Raw genomic sequence first — 25,824 nt, forward strand, 5'->3', positions numbered from 1 at the left:
CCTATTCATTGATCTTTTATTTTATTCAAGTAAGCTTCAAGAGATATATTTCCCCTTATTACCGCTTTGGCTGCATTCCACAAATTTTGGTATGCTGTCTCATTGTTGTCATTCTCTTGGATGAAATTACTAATTGTGTCTATGATTTGCTGTTTCACCCATTCATTCTTTAGTATAAGTTTTAGTTTCCAATTACTTTTTGGTCTATTTACTCTTAGCTTTTTGTTGAATGTAGTTTTTTATTGCATCATGATCTGAAAAGAATGTTTTTACTATTTCTGCCTTTCTGTATTTAATTTTGAGGTCTTTATGTCCTAATATATGGTAAATTTTTATATAGATTCCAATAATTAATGAAAAGAAAGTATACTCCTTTCTGTCTCCATTCAGTTTTCTTCAAAGGTATATCATATATAACTTTTCTAATATTCTATTTACCTCTTTAACTTCTTTCTTATTAGTTTTGTGATTTGACATAATCTTAAACATTTCACTATGATTTCAGAATGCATGCAAGACAGGAAAGATATTCAATTACTTCCTTCATCAAACATTTCTGATCCTGTTAGAATATGACATTTCAGCCAACAAAATATTTAGTAATTCCTTACCAAACATTATGTTTACTCTTTAGGAACTCAGATTGTAGCAGGGGGAACAACATGTAAATAAACATGTAGATGTATATCATGTAAAAGAAAGGTAATCTTAGAGGAAAAGGAAGAAAGACTTCAAGGTTTCCCTACAAGAAGGTGGGATTTGATTTGATGGACTTTGGTTGGTCAAAATGGTGATTTCTCAACCTAGTCCTCCATTCATCCAGCCTTTTTTTTATGAAATATTATTTGGGTCAATATCTAAAAATAAAATTGTTCAAATGTAATGACAACAAAATTAATGGTAAACAAAATAGTCATATTTCATAGTTTATTAATGAACAAAGTCTTTTTAAAGAATGTGATTCTATCATATAGCAAAACAAAATTAAGACTTTAATTACATTTTTTCTCACATACATTTTCAAACCTCTTGCTTGGGCTCATTCCACAATAAGTATCATTTGTTTATTAATTTCTTTAGTCCTGCTACAAAAACAGCAAAGGTACCTCAGTAATTTTCTTTAACAAAAGGGATATGAAGAGAAGACATGGGGAGGAAAGAGGTAATAAAAGGCTTTTTTCAAAGGAGTTTCAGTATTTTTTCTAGTTTTCTAGGATAAAATACTCTGGTAAGTAGAGAAATGTACAGGTAAATTATGATCAAGATTGCTTTTTCCTGAATTCATAAAATAACTTTATTTTAAAAACACAAATATTATTCTTTAGTCATAGCATATAGTCCCAGTGCTTCTATTTCACAACTTTAAAGAACTGCCTAACTTTGGCAAATTAAATGGTAATCTAACATCATAGATTTTATAGGGATATGCATTACAGGGAGTAGTAGAATAAATACGGAGTCAGAAAGATCTAAATTCAGGTCTGAACTCTGACATATATTAGCTACATATATGACATGGTCTTCTTATTAGTAGGTAGGACTAGATCACAGGCCTAGAAATGGAAAGGCTCTCAGAGGCCATCTGGTCCAATCTCCTTTTAGAGACGAGGAAATCAAGGGCTAAGGAATCACTTAACAGTGACTTCTGACTCAAGAGTTAGCTCCATCTACTATATTTCCCTATGCTCTTAGTTGACTGAAATCTTTAAGGTGCTCATGCAATATAGACATGGTTCCTCTAAGGAAAAATTGAGAACATATTTGTAAAGAGCTCTGCAAATTTTAAAGTACTATATGAATTCTAGCTCTTAATTAATTAACATTTATTAAGTGTCAATGATGATGATTGATTGATAGGGAAATATACTTGTTTTTATTTAGTTAGCTAATCTGTATTTCTTTCAGTGCCCTAATTGATATGAATGAAGCATGATAAAGAAGAAACAGTGCTAGATTGGGAATCCAGAAAGATTTGAATTCAAAATTATTAGCTGCAAGACAAATAAGCAAGACTCTTAGCTTCTTAGTCTTAGTTTCTTGCTCCATAAAAGAGGGATAATATTTTGAAATACCTTAAAAGGCAGGGGTAAAAGTCAAATGAAAATGTATGTAAAAAACACACCGTTCTTTGTAAAGCTGAACAAATGTTGCTCCTTTTGAAAGAGAACAAGTCAGTAATATTCCTTCTCTTTATGAATGGTTGACAAAACCTATTCTAAATTTATACCTATTGTCAAAAGGACTTTTTCTTGTATTCTTCCTCCTAAAGTGCCTTCCTATGATCAATTCCCATCTTCCAATTTCCACCTGTAGAAGGACAGGAAGGCCCTGAAGACCCAACTCAAATACATGTAATTCCACATTTTCAGACTCTTCTCCTTTCCCTCAGGCTGTGGTTAAGTTTTGGTGAGCTGTCCCGTTATTTTTTGCCTCTGCTTAGCACTACCTCAAAATTATAGTATTGGCCATAATAGCTAATTGCTGGCATTTGTTGTTCAGTTACTGAATCATGTCTGACTCTTCATGGTCCCATAAACCATAGTGTCCACAGGGTTTTCTTGGCAAAAATCCTGGAGTGGTTGGCCATTTCCTTCTCCAGGATTTGAAGACAAACAGATTAAATGGCTTGCCTAAGATCATACAACTATTAAGTGTCTAAGGCTAGATTTGAACTCACATCTTCAGGATTCCAGGCCAAGCACCCTATCTACTTAGCCAAAATATCTAATTGTCAAATAGCAGCAACATGGAGTTTTTAAGGTTTGCAAATGTTTTACCAATGACAAATAGGTGCTCTATTACTGTCATTATCATTTTACAAATCAGAAAATTGAGGTAATGTCAAATGAATTTCTGAGGTCACACAAAAATACCAGATTAAAACTCAGGTTTATCCTGATTTCAAGTCCAGCACTTTATCCATTCCAACACCTAAATGCCCACATGTCTTCCTTCCCCTACTTATGCTAAGCACTGCACAGGCAAAAATATGTCTTATTCGCTATATTCCCCAAAAGGTCTTGCATAAAAGAAGTGCTCAATGAAAACACTCAAAAACAAACATTTCTAGATGCTGTAGAGAACTGAAAGGACCCCACCATGCACAAAAACACCATAAAACAAAGATTAAGTGAATCTATCCTCAAGCTCTAAGAATATTGTTGCCATTTTTATATAGCACAAATGCTTAAATCTTCAAGAGTAATGTAAGGATCTGGAAAGATCACAAGTCACTTGATTCTCAAGCTGGTATCTTAAACACACACACACACACACACACACACACACACACACACACACACACATACACCTGAAGCAATGTATAAGCTAACTGTAGCAATAAGAAGATTCAAGTCATTTAGTTATGGTAACTATCAACATTTCAAACTGAGTAACACCCATTTCAGTGTTCACCTCAACACATTTCTTTTTTTGTTGTTGTTGAGGCAATCGGGAGTTAAGTACCTTGTCCAGGGTCACACAGCTAGGAAGTATCTGAGTCTAGATTTGAATTCAGGTCCTTTTGATTCCAGAACTGGTTTTCTATTCAAACCGAATAACACCCAGTTCAGAATTCATCCCAACACATTTCTTCTTTTTCTTTTTTGTTGTTGAGGCAATTAGGGGTAAATGACTTGTCCAGCGTCACATAGCTAATGAGGATTTTAAGTGTCTGAGTCTGGATTTGAATTCTGGTCCTTTTGACCCCAGAGTTGGTGTTTTATTTATTGTGACATCCCTTCCCACATTTCTTGTGTAGTGTGGAAAGAAAGTACAAAATACATCTAAGACTCACTCAAGATCCCTAAAGATGCATTTTGAAAAAAAACTCCACAGGAAAGCATGGTGACTTACTGTTAAAATGGCAAATGTCACTTGGTTAAAATTCTAAGATTCTTTTCTCTTCTGTTAACTTGAGAATCAATTTTGATATCATGGATGCATAACTTAAAAAGTTCAATGTCTTTGGTCTGTGTTTATTTTTTTAATTTTCTTAAATAAATAAGAAGTTCTTAAATAAGAACTCTATAGACAAAAGCCATAAGATAAGTCAGTTGCATGTTATGGCCTCTGACAACTGAGTCCTTTCCCTATGAAAACCAAGACAATGTAGAAGCCATTTTTTTCCTTATGTTTCTAATTATTCACACAACAAAAACTAGAGTAGTCTGAGGCTTTTCACTCCTAGATTAAACACACAACCCCTTCTAAGTGTTCTCTCTAAAAATAGTCATTGCTATCATCATATAGGGTTTTGAGGTTTGAAAAACATTACGTATTCCTCATAATAGCATTGTGAGGTAGGTTTTAGTGTCAATATTTGAGAGTTGAAGAAACTGAGGCTGAGTGTTAATTGACCTTGCCAATGGATATATTCCCCCAATTAAGTATATGAGGCAGGATCTGAATTCAACTTGTAACTCCAATTGCAACCCCATATCCAGTATAACACTTAGCTGCCTAGGAGTAACTAGGCAATGGTTATGTTACACAAAAATTTAATTCTTGAAGAGTATTAAGGCTTCCCTTAAATAAGACAGAAAAAAAATAAGGCAGTGAATCCCTTAAAACAAGATATTTTCATGTAAGTAGACACTGATACGTTTTTAAAAGCCATTAATATTTCTTTGTTACTCAAAAACTATATTAATCATCAAAACATTCTTTTCTAATAAGTGACAATTTCATTCAAAAAATAGGTATGAAAACAAGTACTTTGGCCTTCAGTTTCTCTACTACTCTATTTTAAATGACAACAGAATGTTAGTGTAGAACATCTAAGTTTGTTTGCCAGTTATTTCATTCTCTACTGACCACAACTTCTAATTTTGTCATCTGGTTTCACCAAGATATTATTAGTAGTGAGGCTTATACCACTGATCAAATCTGAAATAAGATATCTGTGGTAAGAACACATACAGAGGATGTAGGAGAAGACTGTCTAATCTTAACTATCAAAATTGTTCCCTGGAAAGGACTATTTCCCTACGAAGTCACCCATGATCAAGCCCAGATTAAGAAATTAAAGAACACTTAACTGGACTACAAAAAGCTTGAAAGCATCATGTTAAAATTATAAACCTTTAAAAGGCTTAAAATGAAATGCAAAACTTTTGTGTATGTGTATGTGTGTATATATATTTAAAAAAAAAATGCTATCAAACAGGAAAAAGGACTTTGTGACTTCTATGACTAATGAAAGTTAAAATACCTAAATCAATAAGACAAATTACCAGAATTCCTTCAAAAAAAAAACAAAAACAAAAACAAATTACATATAAAAACTGTTAGAAAAGTCAGGATTGTAAAGTTTTCTTCTGTAGTAGTAAACAATAAAATAATTCAACTCAGAAATCCTTCCATATATAGAAGAACTATTTGCTTATTTTAAAAAAAATACAAAAAAAAGCATAAACATTTTGACATTGTTTGAAGAACAACACAAACTTTGAACACATGTTCTATACCCATGGCAAGGAACAATTTACTATATATTCCATTTCCAACCAAGAAATTCAGGCATCCCGAGATACCACCATTTTAAAGAATCATCCATGTGAAAAGTTCCAATACAGCAGTCCATTTGGAATCCAGTCTCACTTTAAATCTTGATAGGTATAAAGTCAGCCATCATTTTATACCAAAAAGATAGTAAGGGAAAGATTAACAGCACTGGGATTTACTCTCTGCCCTCAAAGTGGTGTGGTCCAGCTTTATTTTGTCCACATCATCTTCATTAGGGAAATTTTTATAGTTTGCAAGAATATTCTCCACCAGGAATCGAACTGCTTCATCTATGTTGATATTATCCTGAAATGAAGAAAAATAAAAAAAAATGTTGTAGCTTTCTTTCAAAAGAGATGTTCAGGAGAATCTGAAAAATTATTTTAAAAACAGGATTAGGAGAGGATTCTGGAAAGATGGTGGAAGAGGTTGGCAAATTTCAACTTCTCCTGATTTCTTCCACAAATAGGAAAGAACAGGATTAGATGCATTTGCTAATTCTCCAAGAGTTCCTTGTTTTAAACTTAAGTGCTCGATTATTTTGGAGAATACAGTACTCTGTTCCCCTAAGGAGGAAATTTAAATTTTGGTAAAATATGATCCTGTTCTCACAAAACATGAAATTTAGTTTAAAAAAAGGGGGGAGGGGATTAAAAAACATATATCCCCATATACATACACACACAATCTGAAAAGTATGAAAAGTCATAAAATTCATTTTATCACTGGCTCCAAACACTTATTAAATTTTCACATTCTTGTTATGCCAAGTGCCTCTGAAGATCTTTGGTTTTGGAGGTTTATTTTGTTTTGCAACAATAAGTTGTCAATTCTTGACCCTACCCCCAGTAACTTTCTTTAGCACTTCTGGGTACCTGACTCTAGCTTCATTGTGTTTGATTGAATGAGGGCTGAAACTTTTGGTCTCCATCAATACTCTAAAATTCAATGAAATATTCTTTTCAAAGGGCTAAAACTTACATGTCTTTGCAGTAACAGCTATTCTGATGCTAAATACATTAAAAAAAAACAAAACAGCCCTTAAGTGGAACAAAATTCAGCAATGAATTGAAAGAAGATTGACTAAAGTAGACAAACAAGCTCAATCTGGTTTCATATGGTCAAGATCAGATGTTCCAAATCATTAGGTAGGAGCACATGAATATGAATGAGCACTGATACCACAAAATGAAAGCATGTTTGTCTCTATAAAATTCACACACTACTACATCTCTTAAATTCTATGATCTGAAAGAAGTCAACATCATACTGTTACTAGTCTTGTTTCATTTGAGTCCAATTCTGACTCCATTTTGGGGTTTTCTTGATAAGACATCAGAATGGTTTGCCCTTTCCTTTCCCAGCATATTTTAAAGATTAAGAAACTGAGGCAAACCAGGTTAAGGTCATACAGTTGGTAAGTGGCGTAGGCAAGATTTGAACTGAAGAATATGAACTTTGTAAATAACTCTAAGCCTGGCATTCTGTTTACTCTGCCACCTTCCTTCTCATTCTCAGAGACTGACTTAAGGCAAAGAAAAGTTCAGATGAACTTTTCATTGTGATTCCTATTTTGCCCCAAATATTGAGTATATGATGTGAGCCAGTGGTGATAATATATCCAATGGCCTCTTAATTGAAGTATACAATGAGTTCTCTACATAGCTGCTTTTATTTTACCCCTTAGTACAGACTTGTTTTTGGGACTCATACATAAATTAGTTATGACACCTATGGAGTTATTAAAAAAAATTCCAAGGAACCAAAAGCTGTCACAACATACTCCTCCATGTTTTATAGTCGTAATGCAATAGATAGTATAGAACAGTATTCTTTTCATTCTTAGGTACCCCTCCCAGCATCAGCACTAATTACTTTTACTCATTCCACCAGTTGTGATAGTTTTATGACTTAAGTAATATGCTTGGAACAGGCTTTCAAAATGTTTAGCTCAATGTGATAGATAAGTTGCTTCTGCAATAATAAATTCTTATATTAAATTTGGCATTTCAAATATCTATTAGTCTCATGTAGTAAAAACTAATTTCTGCAGGCAATTATTCATAAACTTCCAATCCTAGAGAAATCATTAATCATTAATGAATTTCTACAACAACTGATGCAATAATATCTTTTCAACTATTTTCCAAGATGGACAATAGTCTCCTTTTTTCTATAACTTGCACCACTCAAGTTTCAGGAGAAATGGAGACTAAATTCCTCATACTTATGTTTGGGCCAAGTGATCTATTAATCAAGTCCTTATTCAGAAAAAAAATTGAAAATTATGGAAATTAATTTCTACCTTACCACCTAAAACTGATCAATAAAACCATTCTACAGCATGTACCAAGAATAAAAGATTCCATTGCCTCTGTCTCTTAGAACTACGAGTTTCATGAAAGCATCATACATTCAGTAAATTTACAGAATCTTAGAAAAGCAAAGGGACCTTAAAGGCTATCTACTCAAATCTAAAAAAGTATTCTCTTTAAAAGCTATCCAGTTTCTGCTTTTGAATAGATAATAGTTTTTAAAATGTTATATTTAATATTCATTTTAAAAAATATGAGGTTGCAAATTCTTTCTTTCTTTCTCCCATTCTACCTCCACCCATTGAGAAGATGAGCAATATCAATTACATATGTGAAGCCATGCCAAATTATTTCTACAAAAAGATAAACATAAAAAACAAGAAACATAAAGTGAAAAAAAAAGTATGCTTCAATCTATACTCAGAGTTCATCAGATCCAGGCCCTTACCTTTGCAGATGTTTCAAACCACCCTGTAAAGCCATTTTCTTTGCAGAACTGGTCCATCTGAGAAGGACTATGGCTATTGTCCTTATTCTGATCACATTTATTGGCTAGGAGAACTGTAGGAATTGGGATGCCATTGGCAAGTTGTACTTTACTGTCCAAATCATTTTTCCATTTGAGAACTGCCTCAAATGTAGATTCTCTTGAGATATCAAAGACCACAAAAGCACCCACAGCTTCTTTGTAGTATACTCTTGTCATGTTACCAAACCGTTCTTGACCTGAAAATACATTTACAAGAAAGAATCTTCAGGACAAAAAAAATAAAATAAATAAATGCACAATTCAAATTTTTTTGGGGGAAGACATCAAATCAAATAAACATTTATAGAGTAGCTAATATGTTCAAGGCTTTGTTCTAAATAAACTAAGACAATCTTCTTCAAGGAGCCTATATTTTTATTGGGAAGATAACACATACACAGATAAGTAAATGTTAGATACTTGAAAAGGAAGAGAACAGGGTGAAGATGGAAGGGTGGATAGCAGTAGAATGTGGAGTTAGGGAAAGTTGGGAAGAAAATTCAGTATAGACTTCCACAGGATATATAGCACCTGAGCCCTAAAGATAGAAAGGCACAACCTATGAAACAAAGGGGACACAGAGATGGGAGATGGGGATGTCACACACAGGCAACAGCAGACTAGCTGGGCTAGAATGCTCAGTAGGGAAAGGGGAAAGAATAAACATTTACATAATGCCTACTGTGTGCCTCACACTGTGCTAACTGCTTTACAGACAGTTCATCTGATCCTCTCAACAACTCTACAAAATAGGTTGTCATATAATAACAATATAAAATGCAACAATGTAATATAACAACAGTAATATGTATATATAACAATAACAATATAACATAAAGTATAACAATAACATGCTGTTATTTATTATGTATAAAATTTATTATTATTATTATTATTATTTTACAGTTGAGGAGCTAGCTAAATAATTTTAAGTGCCTGTCTAAGGTCATAAAATTATTAAGAGTCAGACACAGAATTTGAATCCAGGCCTTCCCACCTCCAAGCCCAGTGTTCAATCTACTGAACCACCTGGCTACTTCAATAGATTAAGGGAAATAATATGAAATCAGTTTAGAAAGGGAGGTAAAAGCCAACTTGGTGACACCATCAGATGTAAGTACTTTCTAAGGTAGACTGAGTTTATATTGTATATTAAATAAGCATTTAAAAAGATTGTCTCCCCATCCCCACTGGAACCTAAGTTTCTTAGGGTCAGGGATGATTTCAGTTTTGTCTCTGTGTCTCCTATATTTACCACTGTGCCTACCACATAGTATCAACCAACCAATAAACATTTATTAAGCACCTATTACCTGCCAGCATGGTGCTGCTAAGTGAGTGAGAAACAAAAAAGAATCAAAACAATCTTTACTCTCAAAGAGTTTACAATCTAATAGGGAAGACATGCAAACAGGATAATCAAAACAGCTATAAATAGGATACATAGGAAATCACTAAGAGAAGGGAGGCACTTGAATCAAGAGGGGTTGGAAAAGGCTTCCTGAAGAAAGCAGCAGTCAAGTGACACAATAGGTAGAATGTTGGGCCTATAGTTAGGAAGCCTCATCTTCCCGAGTTTAAATCTGAGCTCAGACACTTACTAGCTGTGTTACCTTGGCTAAGTCATTTTACTCTGCCAAATGAGCTGGAGAAGGAAATGGCAAACCACTCTAGTGTCTTTGCCAAGAAAACCCCAAGTGGGGTCAAGAAGAGTTGGAAATGCTTGAAAAATAATTGAATTACCAACTCAGAGATCACTGTATGGTCTTTGGATTGTCTTCCAACTCAGCTTTCCCATACCACATATTATGCTGAAGTATGTATTTGTGATTCCATAAGCTGGCACAGTGGCTAGAACATGGGGCCTCAAGTCAGGAAGATATGAATTTGAAGCCTGCCTCAAACACTTACTATTCATGTGATAAGTCACTTAACTACCACTTGCTTCAGTTTCCTTAAATGTAAAATGGAAATAATAACAACCCTTACCTCCAGGTTTATGAAGAATAAAATTATATAAGTATATGCACACGCTCACAAATTTAAAAGAAATGTTAGCAATCACACCATCTACAATCACTTTTAACTGCCTAATCTAATCTGAGCACATGAGACAAGATTCAAATCATACATGCCTTAAACAGGGCTGGGATCAACTGCCAATAAGAGCTTCCTTTTCTGAGATTAAGAGACAAGAAAGCAGGGTTAAAAACAAATAGCCCTCTAGTAATAGTACCAACTGAACCTTTCAGAAAGATGATAAAAGCAAAAGACTGATAAAACTCATCATAATATTAGAGAAATAAACAGTGAAAGAAAAAAAAAAAAAGATATGATTCCTCCCTTTCTAGCCCATATTCTTTAGTCATCTATCTTCTCTTCACATCTTGGCCCAGTCCTCTGGGGTTTTGTGTGTTTGGTTTTCTTAAACTATGGCATAGCTATTCTTTTACTTCAGAAGTCAAACTGAAAAGCATATATTAGGGAGCTATATTTGCATTTCAATGTGATTCACTGCAGATCTCTTTAAGCAGTAAGAGTCTGTCATACAGTAAAAAAGGATTACAGAGGGGCAAGAGTTATGTAGTATCTACAGCATAATAAACAAAGATCTTGATTTTTTTTTACAGTGGTCTGAATATCCTTCATATAAAGTAACTTATGTGAACTGCACTCAGAGGTAAACAGAATTATCCTCATTTGGAGGAAAGAAATAGCTGGAGAGCTAGGGCCTCTAGAATCTGGAAGATCTGAATTCAAAATCTGCCTCAGACACAAACTGTTATGCTGGTCAAGGGTATTAACCTTTGCTTGCCAGAATTTACTCAACTGTAAAATGTGAATAACAAGAACCCCTATTTCTAAGGCTTGTTATGAAGATCAAATGGGATAAATATTTGTAAAATGCTTAGCCCAGAGCCTGGCACAAAGTAGACTGCGGATCAATGTTTGTTTTCTTCATTCTCCATTAAAGAACACTATCTTATGGATTTAATATAAAATGTGCTGTAAATTTAACCTCTCTTAGATTGCCTCTGTCTTGGGGAGAAGGGAGAAAAATTTTCAATACAAGGTTTTGCAAATGTTAAGAACTATCTTTATATGTATTTGGAAAAATAAAATACTATTAAAAAATATAAAACGTGCTGGCAAAATATCACCAGAGGCACTGTAGTAATACCAATACTGTGCATGGTCTAAATCTGGTGGCCTTAATCCAAGGTCTATGACCTTGTTTTTAAAAATATTTTGATAACTGTTATTTCATTATAATTGGTTTCCTTTGTAATACCATGTACTTAATAATTATAATCCTATATATTTGGGCACTCGCAAATATTCTCAGAAGGGATCAGACTTCAGATTATCTAAAGGGTCCAGACATAAAAAAAAGTTAACAGCACTGGTATAAATGGTATCTGAAATATACAATGTTCACAGGAACTTAGGAAAATATAGTCTTAAAAAAATAGAGTATCAAAGTAGTTAATTCTTTAATAATCATCCAGGCTAATTAAATCTGGCTATCAGACATACTTTTAACTGAACATCTGGATCTCAGTGCCACAAATATTTTATAAATTAAGCAGTTGTTGAAGATGATGGAAGACCAAGGCCAATGCAAAGTTAAGAAGATACTTAATAAAGGGGCAGCTGGTAGGTGGCAAAATGGATAGAGGACCAGTGCTGGAGTCAGGTGGACTTGAGTTCAAATGTGATTTCAGACTCTTTTTTAGTTGTGTGAGCTTTGGCAAGTCATTTAACCCTGAATGCCTTAAAACAAAACAAACAAAACAAAAGGATAATAAAACAAGACCTGACCTTGGGCTATTAGTTACTGCCAAGCAATTCTAAAATGCATAAATACCCCAAATTTATTTAAAAAAAACCTACATAACTTTCATAATCTTAAAAATATTGCATAGTAGAGTAGCATAAAAAGAGAAAAAATCCTTATCAGGCTAAGATGGCTGATTTTAATTAACTTTTGACAAGTATCTCCTTCCAAGATCATTTGAAGTTCTGCTTGCCATCAGTCAAACCTATTAAGTAACTGGACAAATATGTCTAATCCCTATACATGAGTATGGTTTCATTTTCATGTTCACATTTTATTACTAACTTAAATCTGGCCAGCCAACTGTTTAGAGTGTGATTTCACTACATATGCTGACATTTTAAAATGATGGCATCACTCCATTTTTCATTAACATTTAATATGTACCCACAGCTTATGCTGAGCTTGACACAGAACACAGCACTCAGATCAAAAGCAACTTAACTGCTTTGTAGAGACAGTCCTATAGGTATTTGCTTCCATTTCCTTTTGAAAAGGTTCTTCCTATTAGTTCATTATTGGGCTGTATCTTTGAGTCTTGATAATGATAGGAATGAAATTTAAGCTTGCCTCATTGGGACACCACTTAAAAATATTAGCTATAGAAAAGATTTACCTTTGATTTAGACATTTCATTTGACAGGCACATCTAAACAATCTAAAGAAAAGGGATAAATATGGACCACAGAACATGTCCAAAGCTATTAAGATTACATCCATCCATTGGCTACCATTTTGTTTCTTTAATAAATCACATAATTGATTTTAATATAGATGCTTTTTAAAAAAAATCACTGAAACCACTCATCAATCATAATAAAGATAAAATACTGTTTAGGTAATGGTAGAGAAAGAAAGATAATTATGATACATGTTCTGACTTCACAGAGCTTACTGGTTATAGCACATAATTAAAAAAATAAAAAGGACAATGTCACATAACTGCTTAGAGAACAAAATGGAATAAAAATATGAGAGGTACAAAACGCCATGAAAAGTGAAGAAAACAGACTGAGGAAATCACAGATTGGTTCTTAAGGCACACAGGATTTCCATTAAAGTTTTGAAGGATGGGGAGGTTTTGAACAGCAAGAAAGAAAAAAGTCTTTAAACAGTTCACAGTATGGGAGGAAGGGATGGAGTTTTAGTTGGAAAATAAATTCCATACAGAAATGGTTATTGAGAAAAATTTGAAAAAAGCAAGGTGTCATGTTAGACCGAGAATTAGGAAGAACTGAGTTTAAATCTTGCCTCAGACAAACACTAAAAATGTGACTCAAGGAAGCCATTTAATCTTGGTCCCCCCAAGTTTTCTTATCTGAAAAATGGGTAGAATGATAGTACCTAATTCCTGGGATTGCTATAAGTCTCCAATGAAAGAATATTTGTGAATCACTTTAAGAAACTTAATGAATTATTTACATGCTAGTTATTAAATTACTAGCTATGCAAAATAACTGTTTGGATATGTATACATATATTGTATTTAACTTATACTTTAACATATTTAACATGTATTGGTCAGCCTGCCATCTGGGGGAAGAGGTGGAGGGATGGAGGGAAAAAGTTGGAACAAAAGGATTTGTAACTGTCAATGCTGAAAAATTACCTATGCATAAATCTTGTAAATAAAAAGCTATAATAATAAAAAAAAATTACTAGCTATGCAAGGCCTCAAATACTAGGCTAAAGAATTTGAACTTTATTTGATAAGGAACAGGAAGTCACAGAAAATTTTTGAGCAAAGAAGTGATGTGAATAATTTTATGTAAAAAAGATGACTATGGCAATAGTGTGAAGAATGGAATGGAGAAGGAAGAAAAGAGGTGGGAAGATTTATTAGCATATTGCAATAAGCCAGATGAGGGTAATGAAGAGCCTCTACCAGGGAGGCGGCAGCTGGGATTGAAGAGCTGGTACATCTTTGAGAGATACTAGGGAGTTGGAATGGAAGAGAATTTAGAAACATTTATATTCGCCATCTTCACATTCACTGGCAAAGAGATTGTAGAGAAGATCATCAATTAGCAACTTTATTAACAGCTATGAATGATTAATATTAGAGTCAGTAATGGGTTACCATCTTAATTAATGGCAATATTTTTTCTAAATGTATGTCTTTAAAAACATGCTGTCTTAAAATTAAATTACTGTATTTTAACTTGGTATTTTAGAGATAAGAAAGCCAAGGCAGAAAGGGAATAAGTTATACCATGGTCAGTTGCAGTGCAAGGATTTATACTTTGTCCTCTTGACTCTAAGCTTGGTGTTCCTGATAACAAAATTACCTCACATAGACCTAGAACTCCTTGGTCTGCTCTTTGGAGCCAAAATAAGAAAATCTTCTAATGGCTTAGAAACAGTTCACAAGTGAAATCAATTTCATTGATACAGTTGGTATTCTCACTAAAGGCTGCTGGCAAAACAAGATGATTTTGAGTCTGGTGTTATTGCTTAGTATATACAGTAAAAATAGGCAACCTTAGAGCAACTTACCTAACATTTTCTTTAATCATTAACATAATTTTGGACTTCTAGAATCCTACTCCAATTTATCAATCCAGGCTTGACCAATACTATTCCTCCTCATCCATTCTATATTCTCCCAGCCTGGACTACTTTCTGTTAAACACATTTTTTAAAAATCACTAAACATTTCTTTAATAATATATTAAAGAAAATTGAGAAGAATCAGTCTAGCACACTGGCCTACAATTTAATTCTGTTATCTTTCCTTTTAGGAAAATTAGGACAGCAACCGTTCTCTAGTTCTATGATACTTGTCCTATTCTCCATGGTCTTTCTTTTTTATTTGTACTCCAATTTTATTTTCAGTTCTGAATTCTCTCCCTCCCCCATCCACTGAAAAAATAAGAAAAATAAAATTCATTACAAACATGAGTCCTCTGGAAAAATTATCTTCTCCATCAAAACAAAAGAGTACTTTCTCCCCTCATATTTCTCAGCAATTTGCTTGGACCTGTCTTCAGTATTTTGCTCTCCCTGGGATCAATTATTGGTGTGTAGATCCATATTCCTCTATTGTTCTTTAAACTTTGAAAGCATGGACTATATTTTGCCTATCCTTGTATATTATTAGGGCATAGCACAGTCTTTGTATATAGTATTTAATAAATTCCACTGAGTTAAACAGGACACTATCTTAAAGCAGTACTAAGTACAAGATGGGGGGCATAAATACCCCAATATGTCTGAATTTGGGGGAAAGAAAGGGAGAAAGCTACTGTTTGCTAGAATGGAATTCAAACTTGGCTGTGCTACTTATTACCTGTGGCCTTCATCTTTTTGGGGCCCAGTTTCCTCGTCTATGAAATGAAAGGGTTGAACTAAACTACTAAGGTCCCTTTTAAAGCTAAAGTCCACAAGTCTATTTCAATCAAGTCCAAGGTGACATATATACAAACAGAATTTATAACTTCTGTTATAAAGGCATTTTAGGTGTCTTTTAAATACACATATGTGTTATCAGTAAAGACTAATATAGCATACATTTGTCAACTAATGCCATGTCAGGGAAAGGTTAATAGAGTCAACTGGCAAAAGGTAATCTTTTTAATATGGATTATGTTTTAAGTACAGCAATTTTCCCCAAGATTAAGAGATTATAACTGTTTGTTTTCAGTGGTAATCTACTTAGCATACAGAAACAGAGAGCACTGGACTTGAGTCAGAAGACCAGAATTTAGATTCTGCTTCAGATACCCAAAAGATGAGTGAGCTGATTCTGGGGTAGTTAGACTATCTCAGCCTCAGGTTCATCATCTGTAAAATATGGATCAATTATAGTAGCACCTAATTCAAAAGGTTGTTTAAAAATCAAATCAAAGTGGAGGAAGGAGGAGAAAGGAAAGTAATAAGCATTAATACAGAGCCTACTACATGCTAAGTGCTTTATAAATATTATCTCCTTTCATTCTCACAACTTTGTGAGGTAGGTGCTATTATTATTTCCATATTACAGATGAGGAAACTGAGGCCGATAGTCTTAAAAGATTTGTCCAGGGTCACACAGCTACTAAGTATCTGAAATCATATTTCAATTCAAATCTTCCTGACTCCAGGTCCAGCATTTTAGCCATTTACCACCTAAAAAAGGAATGTACTTAAGTAGATCCAGGATTTCATAAGCCAATAATCAACAGCCTTTAATAAATGATAATAACAGCATCTATTATGTACTGAGCACTGGACGAAGCACTTTAAAAATATCACATTTGATCCTCACAACAATCCTGGGAGGTAGATGTTATTATGACCTTCATTTTACAGAGGTACCTGACTTGTCCACGATCTGAGGCTGGATTTGAAGTTAGGTCTTCCTAACTACAGGCTCAATTTATTGTACTGCACCACCTAGAAAAGAAAGCCAATTGGGCCAACCTGAGAGAGAGAGGATTCAAGAATTTTTAGTTGTACTTCTAATTCAAGTGACTAATAGTTTCTCTCCAAAAGTCTCAGGCTTATGGCACAAGACTGACTTTTCTAAATAAAAACAAACAGTAATACATTTGCTATGCTCTATTTCATCAAAACAGGGCAAGGTCTATAGTAAAAATAAAATAAAAAAATCAAAGGAAAGGAGGAGAGAGATGGTTATATTAAATTCAGATTACCTAGCCGGTCAAAAAAACATTTATTAAGCACCTACTATGTGTCAGGTAAAATGCTAAGTGCTGGGAGTGCAAAGAAAGGTAAAAGACAGTTCCTACTCCCCAAAGAGCTTAGGAGACAACATGCAAATAATCATGTACGAACAAGCTATAAATAAGATAAACAAGGAATCAGGGCTTTAGAAGGTCCCAGAATCAAGGGAGATTGGGAAAGATTTCCTGTATGTAGAAAGTGGAATTTTAATTAGGACATAAATGAAGCTAGGGAATCCAAGAGCCAGAGATGAGGAAGGGGAGAGCATTTCCGGTATGGGGGAGTAGGAGTGGGGAAACAGCCAGTGAAAATGGCTAGAGTGGAGAGAGTACCTTATGTCAGGAACAAAAAGGTCACTGTTACTGGCTCAAAAAATAAGTAAGATCCTTACTTTGTTGAATTTTTAGAGCCAGATTGACTATTTTTGAAGTGAGGAGGACTCTAGATTTAGAGCTAGATCTAGTCTAATCTGTTCATTTCACATATAGTTAAACTGAGACCCAGAAATGATTTTCCTAAGGTCAAGAAGAAATTGCCTGCCTAATGGAGAACTAGCAGGTGGAAAAGAAGATGATGTAAGATGTACACATGCTTGTTCCATAGCTAAAGGCAGGCCAAAGAACCAAATGCTATCCACAGCAGGAATCCCCTAAATTTTCTATTTCGGACTTTAATTACCAAGCCTATTTTTATAAACTTGAGAGCTTCTACCTAGGTTACGGGCCACTGCCAAATGAAACTTGTTTGGATGCCACAAGAACAGCACAGGACCATGACTAACAAATCTACTTTCACAACATCAACTATTATTCTGGGAGCAACTCTCCATATCTCTGAATCCTAGTCCTAAAATGTCAAGAGGATATCTAATATTCACTCAGCTTAAAATTAACACATAAGAAACTATCATTGACCCAGCCAAAGCAGCCCTCTCCAGTAATGGGGGAAAAAACCTCACAACAACAATGACAAAACTTCTTGGGATACAGACATAAGGAAAAAAAATAGTCTCTGTTTTCTAAGAACCTATATTTTATTAAGGGGAAACTACATACCCTTAATAGTGTTTGCTTTGTTGTTGTTCAGTCACTTTTTAGTCTGTGCAACTCTTTGTGACACCATTTGGATTCTCAAGGCCAAGATACAGGAGCTTTTTGTCATTTTCTTTTCCAGCTCATTTTACAGATGAGGAAAGTGAGGCAAACTGAAGTTTAAGTACCTTGCTTAGAGTCACACAGCTAGTTAGTAGCTGAGCCACATTTGAACTCAGGAACATGAGTCTTTGGACCTCCAAGCCACCTGGCAGTCCAAGTGTTTGGTAGGAATGGATAAAATCCCAGTATGATGGAATGATGCAGAAGAAAGGGCAGTGTTTATTTGATTTTGTTCCCAGACTGATCAATTTTCCCAGAGCAAGGGAGAGGGGACGGAGAATAAGAAAGAAAAGATGACATGTTCATGGCAACATGTTAGGAGCTGCAGATCTAGTGTTATGATACAAGGATACCCATAGTATTACTGTCTATATCTAATATTCTTTCTTGAAATCTGAGTAATATTTACTTCTTTCCTCCATATCTAGTCATCAATTCTCTCTTTACAATGACTTTCATCCACTCCTTTCTTTTTACTGCTACTATTCTAGTTCCCCATCTTTACATCACATCAGGATTTCTTTTCTTTTTTTTTTAAACTTTATTTTTAATACACATTGTTTTATGAATTATGTTGGGAGAGAAAAATCAGAGTAAACAGGAAAAATCATGGGAGAGATAAAAAAAAAGTGAACATAGCATGTGTTGATTTACATTCAGTCTCCTTAGTTGCAGATGGCATTTTCTGTCCAAAGTCTATTGGGATTGCTTTGGATCCCAAACCATTGAAAAGAACCAAGTCTTTCATAGTTGATCATCATACAATTTTGCTGTTATTGCGTACAATGTATTCTTGGTTCTGCTTATTTCACTCAACATCAGTTCACATAAATCTTTCCAAATCTTTCTATAATCAGCTTGTTCAAGGATTAACTTTTCAATGGCTTCCTAAGCTTCCAATCGTAGATTCATTTTCCCAAAATTTCACTTTCATTATCATTCTGTTTAAAAAACTTAGAACAACTCCTTATTACCTACAGGTCTCCAGATGCTGATCCACACTACTTTTTCATTGCTCAAAAGAGCCTTTGGTTCTAGCTTGGCAGGTCAAGTCATTTGTTATCTTTAGTGGACTCATACTTATCAGACATTCCAAGTGTCTATGTATTGTTTTACTTCTACAGTCTTCTGTTCAGGAATGTTTACCTACCCCTCTCCAACCAGGCCCTACCAATATTCTAAGGTCCACCCCAAGCCTAACATCTTCCCCAAAGCCTCCCAACGATGAGCCACTGTCCTGCGTGTACTCAGGGGTCCTCAAACTTTTTAAATAGGGGGCCAGTTCACTATCCCTCAGACTGTTGGAGGGCTGAACTATAGTAAAAACAAAAATTTTGTTTTGTGGGCCTTTAAATAAAGAAACTTCATAGCCATGGGTGAGGGGGATAAACATCCTCAGCTACTGCATCTGGCCCGCGGGCCATAGTTTGAGGACCCCTGCATAGGCCATGTCTGCTGTTCTCTAGGTTTTGCCATTTTACTCATTTGTTGCTGCCTAATAAACCACCAATATTTCAAAATGAGGGTGATTATTTTGCTACAAACAAATATAGTTGTTAATCTTAGAAAACCTTAAAATCTCCTATCACTTAACTTCTTACTCATAAGTCAGAAGAATATAATATAAAAGAGGGTTACAGGGCTGGAGACAAAAAAAAATTAGCTTGAATACTGGCTTGCTATTTTTACAAACTTAGTGGTATGGTGAAGGCCCTAAGCCATTCTGATCTTTTACTTCATCTGTAAGCAAGACTTATGATCATATTACTTACTTTGACAAATTTGTGAGAATCAAGCAAGAGAAATCTCAAACTAATGGTGCCTTTCTAGATTCTGTCCTGGGCTCTCTTAACTATTTCACTTGAAAATCTCACCTGCTCCCATTGATTTAATGACCACCTTTATTCTGATGATTTTCAAATTTACCTATCTTACTTAACCTCTCTGCTGAACTCCAATCTCATACTTCCAACTGCCTTTCAGATATCTCCAACTGGATAACCAATAGATATCTTGAACTCAGTATGTCCAAAATGAAACTCATTATCTTTTCCCCTAGACCTTACTCCCTTTACTTATTATCTTTTTCTCTAGACCATATCTCCCCCTTCTACCTGCTGTAAAACTAGACAAAATAACCCCATCCATTCAGGCCTTCAGGCCCACAACCTCAATCAACTCTTCATTATCTCTTCTTCCCTTTATCAAAGCCATAGTGAAGGCCTGTGGATTTCATCTTTGCAATGTCTTTTGAGTATGATCTCTTCTTTCCTCTGACATTCTCCATCACTTCAAACCTGGATTATGGCAATAGCCTTTTACTGGGGGCTTTGCCTGCCTCAAGTCTCTCCCCAATCCAATCCATTCTCCATTCAACCAACAAAATGATTTTTCTTAAATCACAAGTCTAATGATGTCATTCCTTCTACTCAATTAATAACTCCAGTGGTTCCCCTTTTGCTTCTAGGTTCAAACAAAATTCTCTGTTTCATAACCTAGTCCCTTCCTACCTTTCCAGTCTTCTTATATCTCACATCCTGGATTCTGCTATCCCACAAACAACACCTTTCATCTTTTAACTGATGGCATTTTCAATGGCTGTCCTCAATACCTGGAATGCTCTCCCTCTTCTACTACAATTACTAACTTTGCTGGCTTCCTGTAAGTCTCAACTAAAACCCCATTTTTAAAAATTTGTTATTATTTTAAAATTTTAATTTATTAGTTTTCAACATTTACTTTTGTAAGATCCCATTTTTTTCTCCTTTCTTCTTTCCTTTCCTCCCTTCTTCAACAGGTGACCCATGTACAATTATATTAAAGATTTTCACATTAGTCATGAAAAAACCCCACTTTCTACAGAAAGCCTTCCCCAACTCTTCCTAATTCTAATACTTTTCCTTTCTTAATTATTTCCTATTTATTTTGTATATAGATTATTTGCACATATTTGCTTATGGTCTGCCTGATTGGTTTGTAAGCTGCATAAGACCTGGCAGGAACTATCTATTTACCTCTGGACCTGGAACATAGCAGGAAATTAAAAAATGGTGATGGAGAATGCATGTAGCCAAAATAGTGTTGTATGAATGTTACATATATCATTACAGATATTCGGTGTTTATTTTTGCAGAATCATGAAATAGATAGTTGTAATGACCTTCTGAATTCAAGTTCTAACACCCTCATTTTATAAATGTGGAAATATCCGAATAGTTATTCAGAGTCTTACCCAAGGTCAGAGAGCTGATTAAGTGGCAGAAGTTGGACCCTAACTCCTGATATTATCCTGGATGTGACACAGTGTACACTAGGTATCAGAAGGAATAGAATGAAAAATATGGCACAGTTATTGTCCTCAAAAGGCTTACAATGTAGGAGAGACAAGACATATTTATTTTTTCAGTTTTAAAGGATCTATGATCCTGTAGAAGTTGGTTCAGTGATCAATCTCTTCCAACTTCACGGATGTCCACTTCCAATCTGTGAGGAAGTATGGAAATAAGCCACGAGACAACCAGTAATAGAGTGGGTAGCAGGCTAGCTTTGGAGTCAGAAAGACCAGAGTTCAAATCCTGTGTCAGATAATCATTGCTCTATGTCTCTGGGAAAGTTATATAATCTCTCTCAGTCTCAGTTTTCTCACCTGCAAAATGGGAATAATAAAAGCACCTACCTCATAGAATAGTTGTGAAGATCAAATGAGATAATATACATAAATCATTTGCCAAACCTTAAAGCACTATATATGTGTTTGCTATTACTGTGTAGATATTAAGTACTGAAATAAAATTAACTATGTATAAGAACACCTGGAGAAGGAGGAGAAGAGGAAGAAAACTGTATTAGGAAATAGTGGCACAAAATATGAAAATAAGCTTTGTTTTCTCTACCAGTAAGTAATATGGTTTGGCCACAACATAATGTGCGAGTCATAGAACGCATAGTTTAAAATGGTAACTTGGGAGTAGATTCTAAAAGTCTCAAATATGTCAGATTAAAATTTTTTGACTTATGTGGTTATAGAGAATTATAAGTGACAGAGAAGGCCATGATTTAGTTCTAATAGTAACACAAACTGAATCAGAAGGTTGGCGGGATTAGAGGAAAGGAAATCAGTTAAATAGACTATGTCAAGTACGGAGGTAATAAAAACCTTCCCATACCCTGCTTACTGTAAGAACTATAAGGTATAAAACATCAGGGATAGAAGGAGTGAGGAACGTATTATTATTATTTTACAATCCCCCACAGTTCTATGTATTGCTAGAAAAAATACATATATTATCTTTTCAAGTTTAACATAGTAGTCTGCAAGCGATGGTCCACAGTGCAAAATATGGCCCACCAACTGTTTCTGAACATTTTAAAATAAAATCTACTCTAAATTGTACTGTAAAAACCACTCTTATCTTAATGGACACAGGAACTAAAAATAGGTACAGGCCATATTCTGGGTCTATAGTTTTCTGACTCCTAATCTAACACACAGGAATTTCAATTATAAAGATATAATTTCAGGTGTACAGTATACTGTTCTTTAGTGAAGGGCCTCACTTATTAAATCCAATTCACGCATGAGTCAAGACACTATCCTGTCATTAGTCCTCTTCTAAAATGAAGGACAAAAACAACTCTTTTGTGTTTTTCCTCTTTTGGTTTTATTTTCCTTGCACAACATGACAAATATGGAAGTGTTTTAAAAGATTGCACATATTTGACCTATATCAAATTGTTTGCTGTCTTGGAGAGGAAGGAGGGTAGTGAGGGAGAGAGAAAAAATCAGAAGACAAAAGTCTTACAAAAATGAAATTTTGAAAACTTTCTTTACCTGTATTTGGAAAGATAAAATACTATTGAGAAAAAAAAAATTAAGTTTTTAAATTACAGAGGAAATTGATTTGTTAAAGAGGTTTGTATTTGCAAGTCAATAGGCAGACAACTATGGCCAAATCTATGCAGAAATATTAGAAAGGATTAGTTTGAGAAAGGTTAGAATTGGGTTATAAAAAGGAAACCCTAATGAGATAGCTCAGATCATTGGTAATAAGAGACTCTATTAAGCTGATGGCAATGGGAATAAAGGAGAGAGGATGCATATGAAAGAGCATTAGTAGGAAACAACATTAATATAACTTACTGGATATCATAGGTTAGGGATAGGAAAGCATGAGAGATAAGCCAAAGACATACAGATTTGTAATCCTCTGGGTAGAGGTGATATACAAAAGCCATGAAAGTGAAAGACTATTAATAGTGCCAAGAGAAAAAGCATGGGGGAAATAAGAAAACCAAAAGAAAGAGGGGCAATAGTCTAAGAGATGAGGACTCAGGAGAAGTATCAGATGCTTGGTGACCCTGGGCAAATCATAACTTTTATCAGCCTCAATTATTTCATCTGCACAATGGGAACAAAACAAAGCATTTGTTTCCCAGGTATAAAAAGTTTTGCAAACTTTAACATCCCAGCTACTATTAATTATTGTATTATATTACATTAGAGACAGCTAGATGGATAAGAGGGCTGGGTTTGGCATCAGGAAAACTTCCCCAATTCAAATCTGGACTCAAATACTTAACAAGCTGTGTAATCCAGGACAAGTTACTCTGTCTGCCTCAGTTTCCTCATCTAAAATGACAGCTACAGAAGGAAATACCAAACCACTCCAGTATCTGCTAAGAAAATCCCAAATGGGTTCAAGAAATAATCAGTCACCAATTAATTTGGTATTTCTCAAGGAAATTAAGAATATCCCAAAAAAGGAATGGCTATGGTCTAATATTAACACAAAGATGAGGAGAACAGGGGGGTAGGGGAAGAAGATCACTATATTAGATGGAGTAGAGATTGTCTGGTGATTCTATCGCAATGGCAGTCATAAAGAAAAAAAAATCTATGATGAAGTATTGAAAAGAGAAGAGAAGAAAAGGCAATATAGCAGCAGTGAAAAGAGCTAACTCCTGAGTCAAAGGAGGCAGTGTTAAATCTTATCTTTTATGTGTGTGATTTTAATCACCTAAATTCCAGGATATCAGTTTATTCATTTACAAAGTTAGGAGGGTTGGACGAGCTATCCTCAGGATTGCTTTCTACCCTTATATCTAAGATTTTAAGAGCTTCAAACAAATATTTTCTCATATGATCCTCACAACAATTCTGGGAAGAGATATATATGTTTCTATTAATCTATTTTACAGTTAAGGACACTGAAGCAAGTAGAAAGGTCAAAAGGCTTGCTCAAAGTTATACAATTAGTAAGTGTCAGTATAGCTAGGCCTTCCATACTCCAAAGCTGGCATTCAATCCATTGCATTACCAATCCATTGTAAGCCTCAACCTTACAGAGTTATTGTAAAAATTAAATGAGAAAAATAAAAATTTACAAACTATCAAGTTTCAAATGTTTACTATTATTGCTTTTGGAATAAGAAACAATGATAGTTAGTCAAGTTTGGCTGGGAACACTGGGTATAAAGAAGGAAAGCAATCTTGAAAAAATGGAAAAGTGAGCCTTGAATGACAAGATAAGGAATTTGAAGAGGGGTAGGGTATGATTGTGGTACATTAGGAAACTACCAGGATGAAGAAAGAGACTAAGAAATAGAAGGGAGGTCATTCTCTTGCCCAGTTTTGTGCTTGAGGAAACTGAGACCCAAAGTCGTCAAGTGACTGCTCAAAGTCATACAGTTTATAAGTGGCAGAGTCAGGATTTTAAATTAGTTCTTTCAATTCCAAATCCAGCACTCTTTTCACAGTGCCATGAATAATATGCACTTAAATAAGCAGGTGGTCAGTGCACTTTGATATATCACTCGCTCTTTTTTAGAGGGAAAGATAAAACAGTTTTGAACCAGTATCCCATCAGATATTAAGATCTTCCCATTAAGGAGGCATTAATGGGGCAGCTAGATGGCACAGTGGATAGACCACTGGCCTTGAAGTCAGGAGGATCTGAGTTCAAATCCAATCTCAGACACTTAATACTTTCTAGCTGTGTGACCCTGAGCAAGTCACTTCTGAGGCAATCCTTAAGAGGGGAAAAAAAGGGCATTCATTTTAAGTCAAAAAAGGCATCTTAATAATATTTTGTCAATTTAGGATTTGAGTTACAACCTTTCAATAACAATGATAAGAATCTGTTTTTAAAAAAAATTTATTAAGCCCCTCCTATGTACCAGGTATGATACTAAGTATTTTATAAATATCATTTCATTTGATTACATTGTTTAATGTGAAAATTTCCAACATTATATCTTGTTTCCTGTCCATTTTTCAGTTAATTGCCATCCAAAAATCTAAAAATTGCTCATGTTAACTTTTTTTTTTACATAAAACAATGTAATGAAATGATAAAATCTAAAGGAAGAGCACTGGGTAATTTTTATTATTTCTAATGAACATGCTGCTCTTTTGAAAGCTTTATTTGGAAATGTTTTCTTCTTTTGGAGCCTAATGTGAATTTAGTCACGACATGATAGTTTTCAGAGACAGAATTTCAGCAAATAATTGGTTATACATTTGTAAGAAACCCACATCTTCCTGTATAGGGCCCCCTTAAGAGGGCTGAAAGTGTTCTGATAGTGCTTCAGACTAGCATACTTTCCCATGATCATGCAGACTGCCTCTGTGGCAGGAAGTCTAGTACACAATCTACAATGCCATATTATCTCTGCAGTTGGCACAAAAGCAACAGAAAATCCCCTTCTTGGTTTGAATACCTTTACTTATGTTTGAGAATTTCCCTCTGCTTCCAGAGTTAGCTAATAATAAGGGAACCCTTTATGCAATGCTCTTCCTTTAGATTTTATGGGTGTACA

General features: G+C 34.6%; 1 protein-coding gene across 1 annotated transcript in view; it reads right to left on the reverse strand.

Moving 5' to 3' along the window:
- Positions 1-907: 907 nt before the first annotated feature.
- The window catches only part of RAB32 (RAB32, member RAS oncogene family), a 45,769-nt gene continuing 20,852 nt past the window's right edge, over positions 908-25,824 (reverse strand). Inside the window, exons 2-3 of the mRNA XM_003769526.4 lie at positions 8,269-8,546; positions 908-5,811 (exon numbers count right to left, since the gene is read on the reverse strand). Of these exons, the coding sequence (XP_003769574.1) occupies positions 5,665-5,811; positions 8,269-8,546 (425 nt within the window). The 3' untranslated portion in view covers positions 908-5,664. The remainder of the gene's footprint in view (positions 5,812-8,268; positions 8,547-25,824) is intronic.

This window comes from Sarcophilus harrisii, chromosome 4, assembly GCF_902635505.1.
Source record: "Sarcophilus harrisii chromosome 4, mSarHar1.11, whole genome shotgun sequence".
NCBI lineage: Eukaryota > Metazoa > Chordata > Mammalia > Dasyuromorphia > Dasyuridae > Sarcophilus > Sarcophilus harrisii.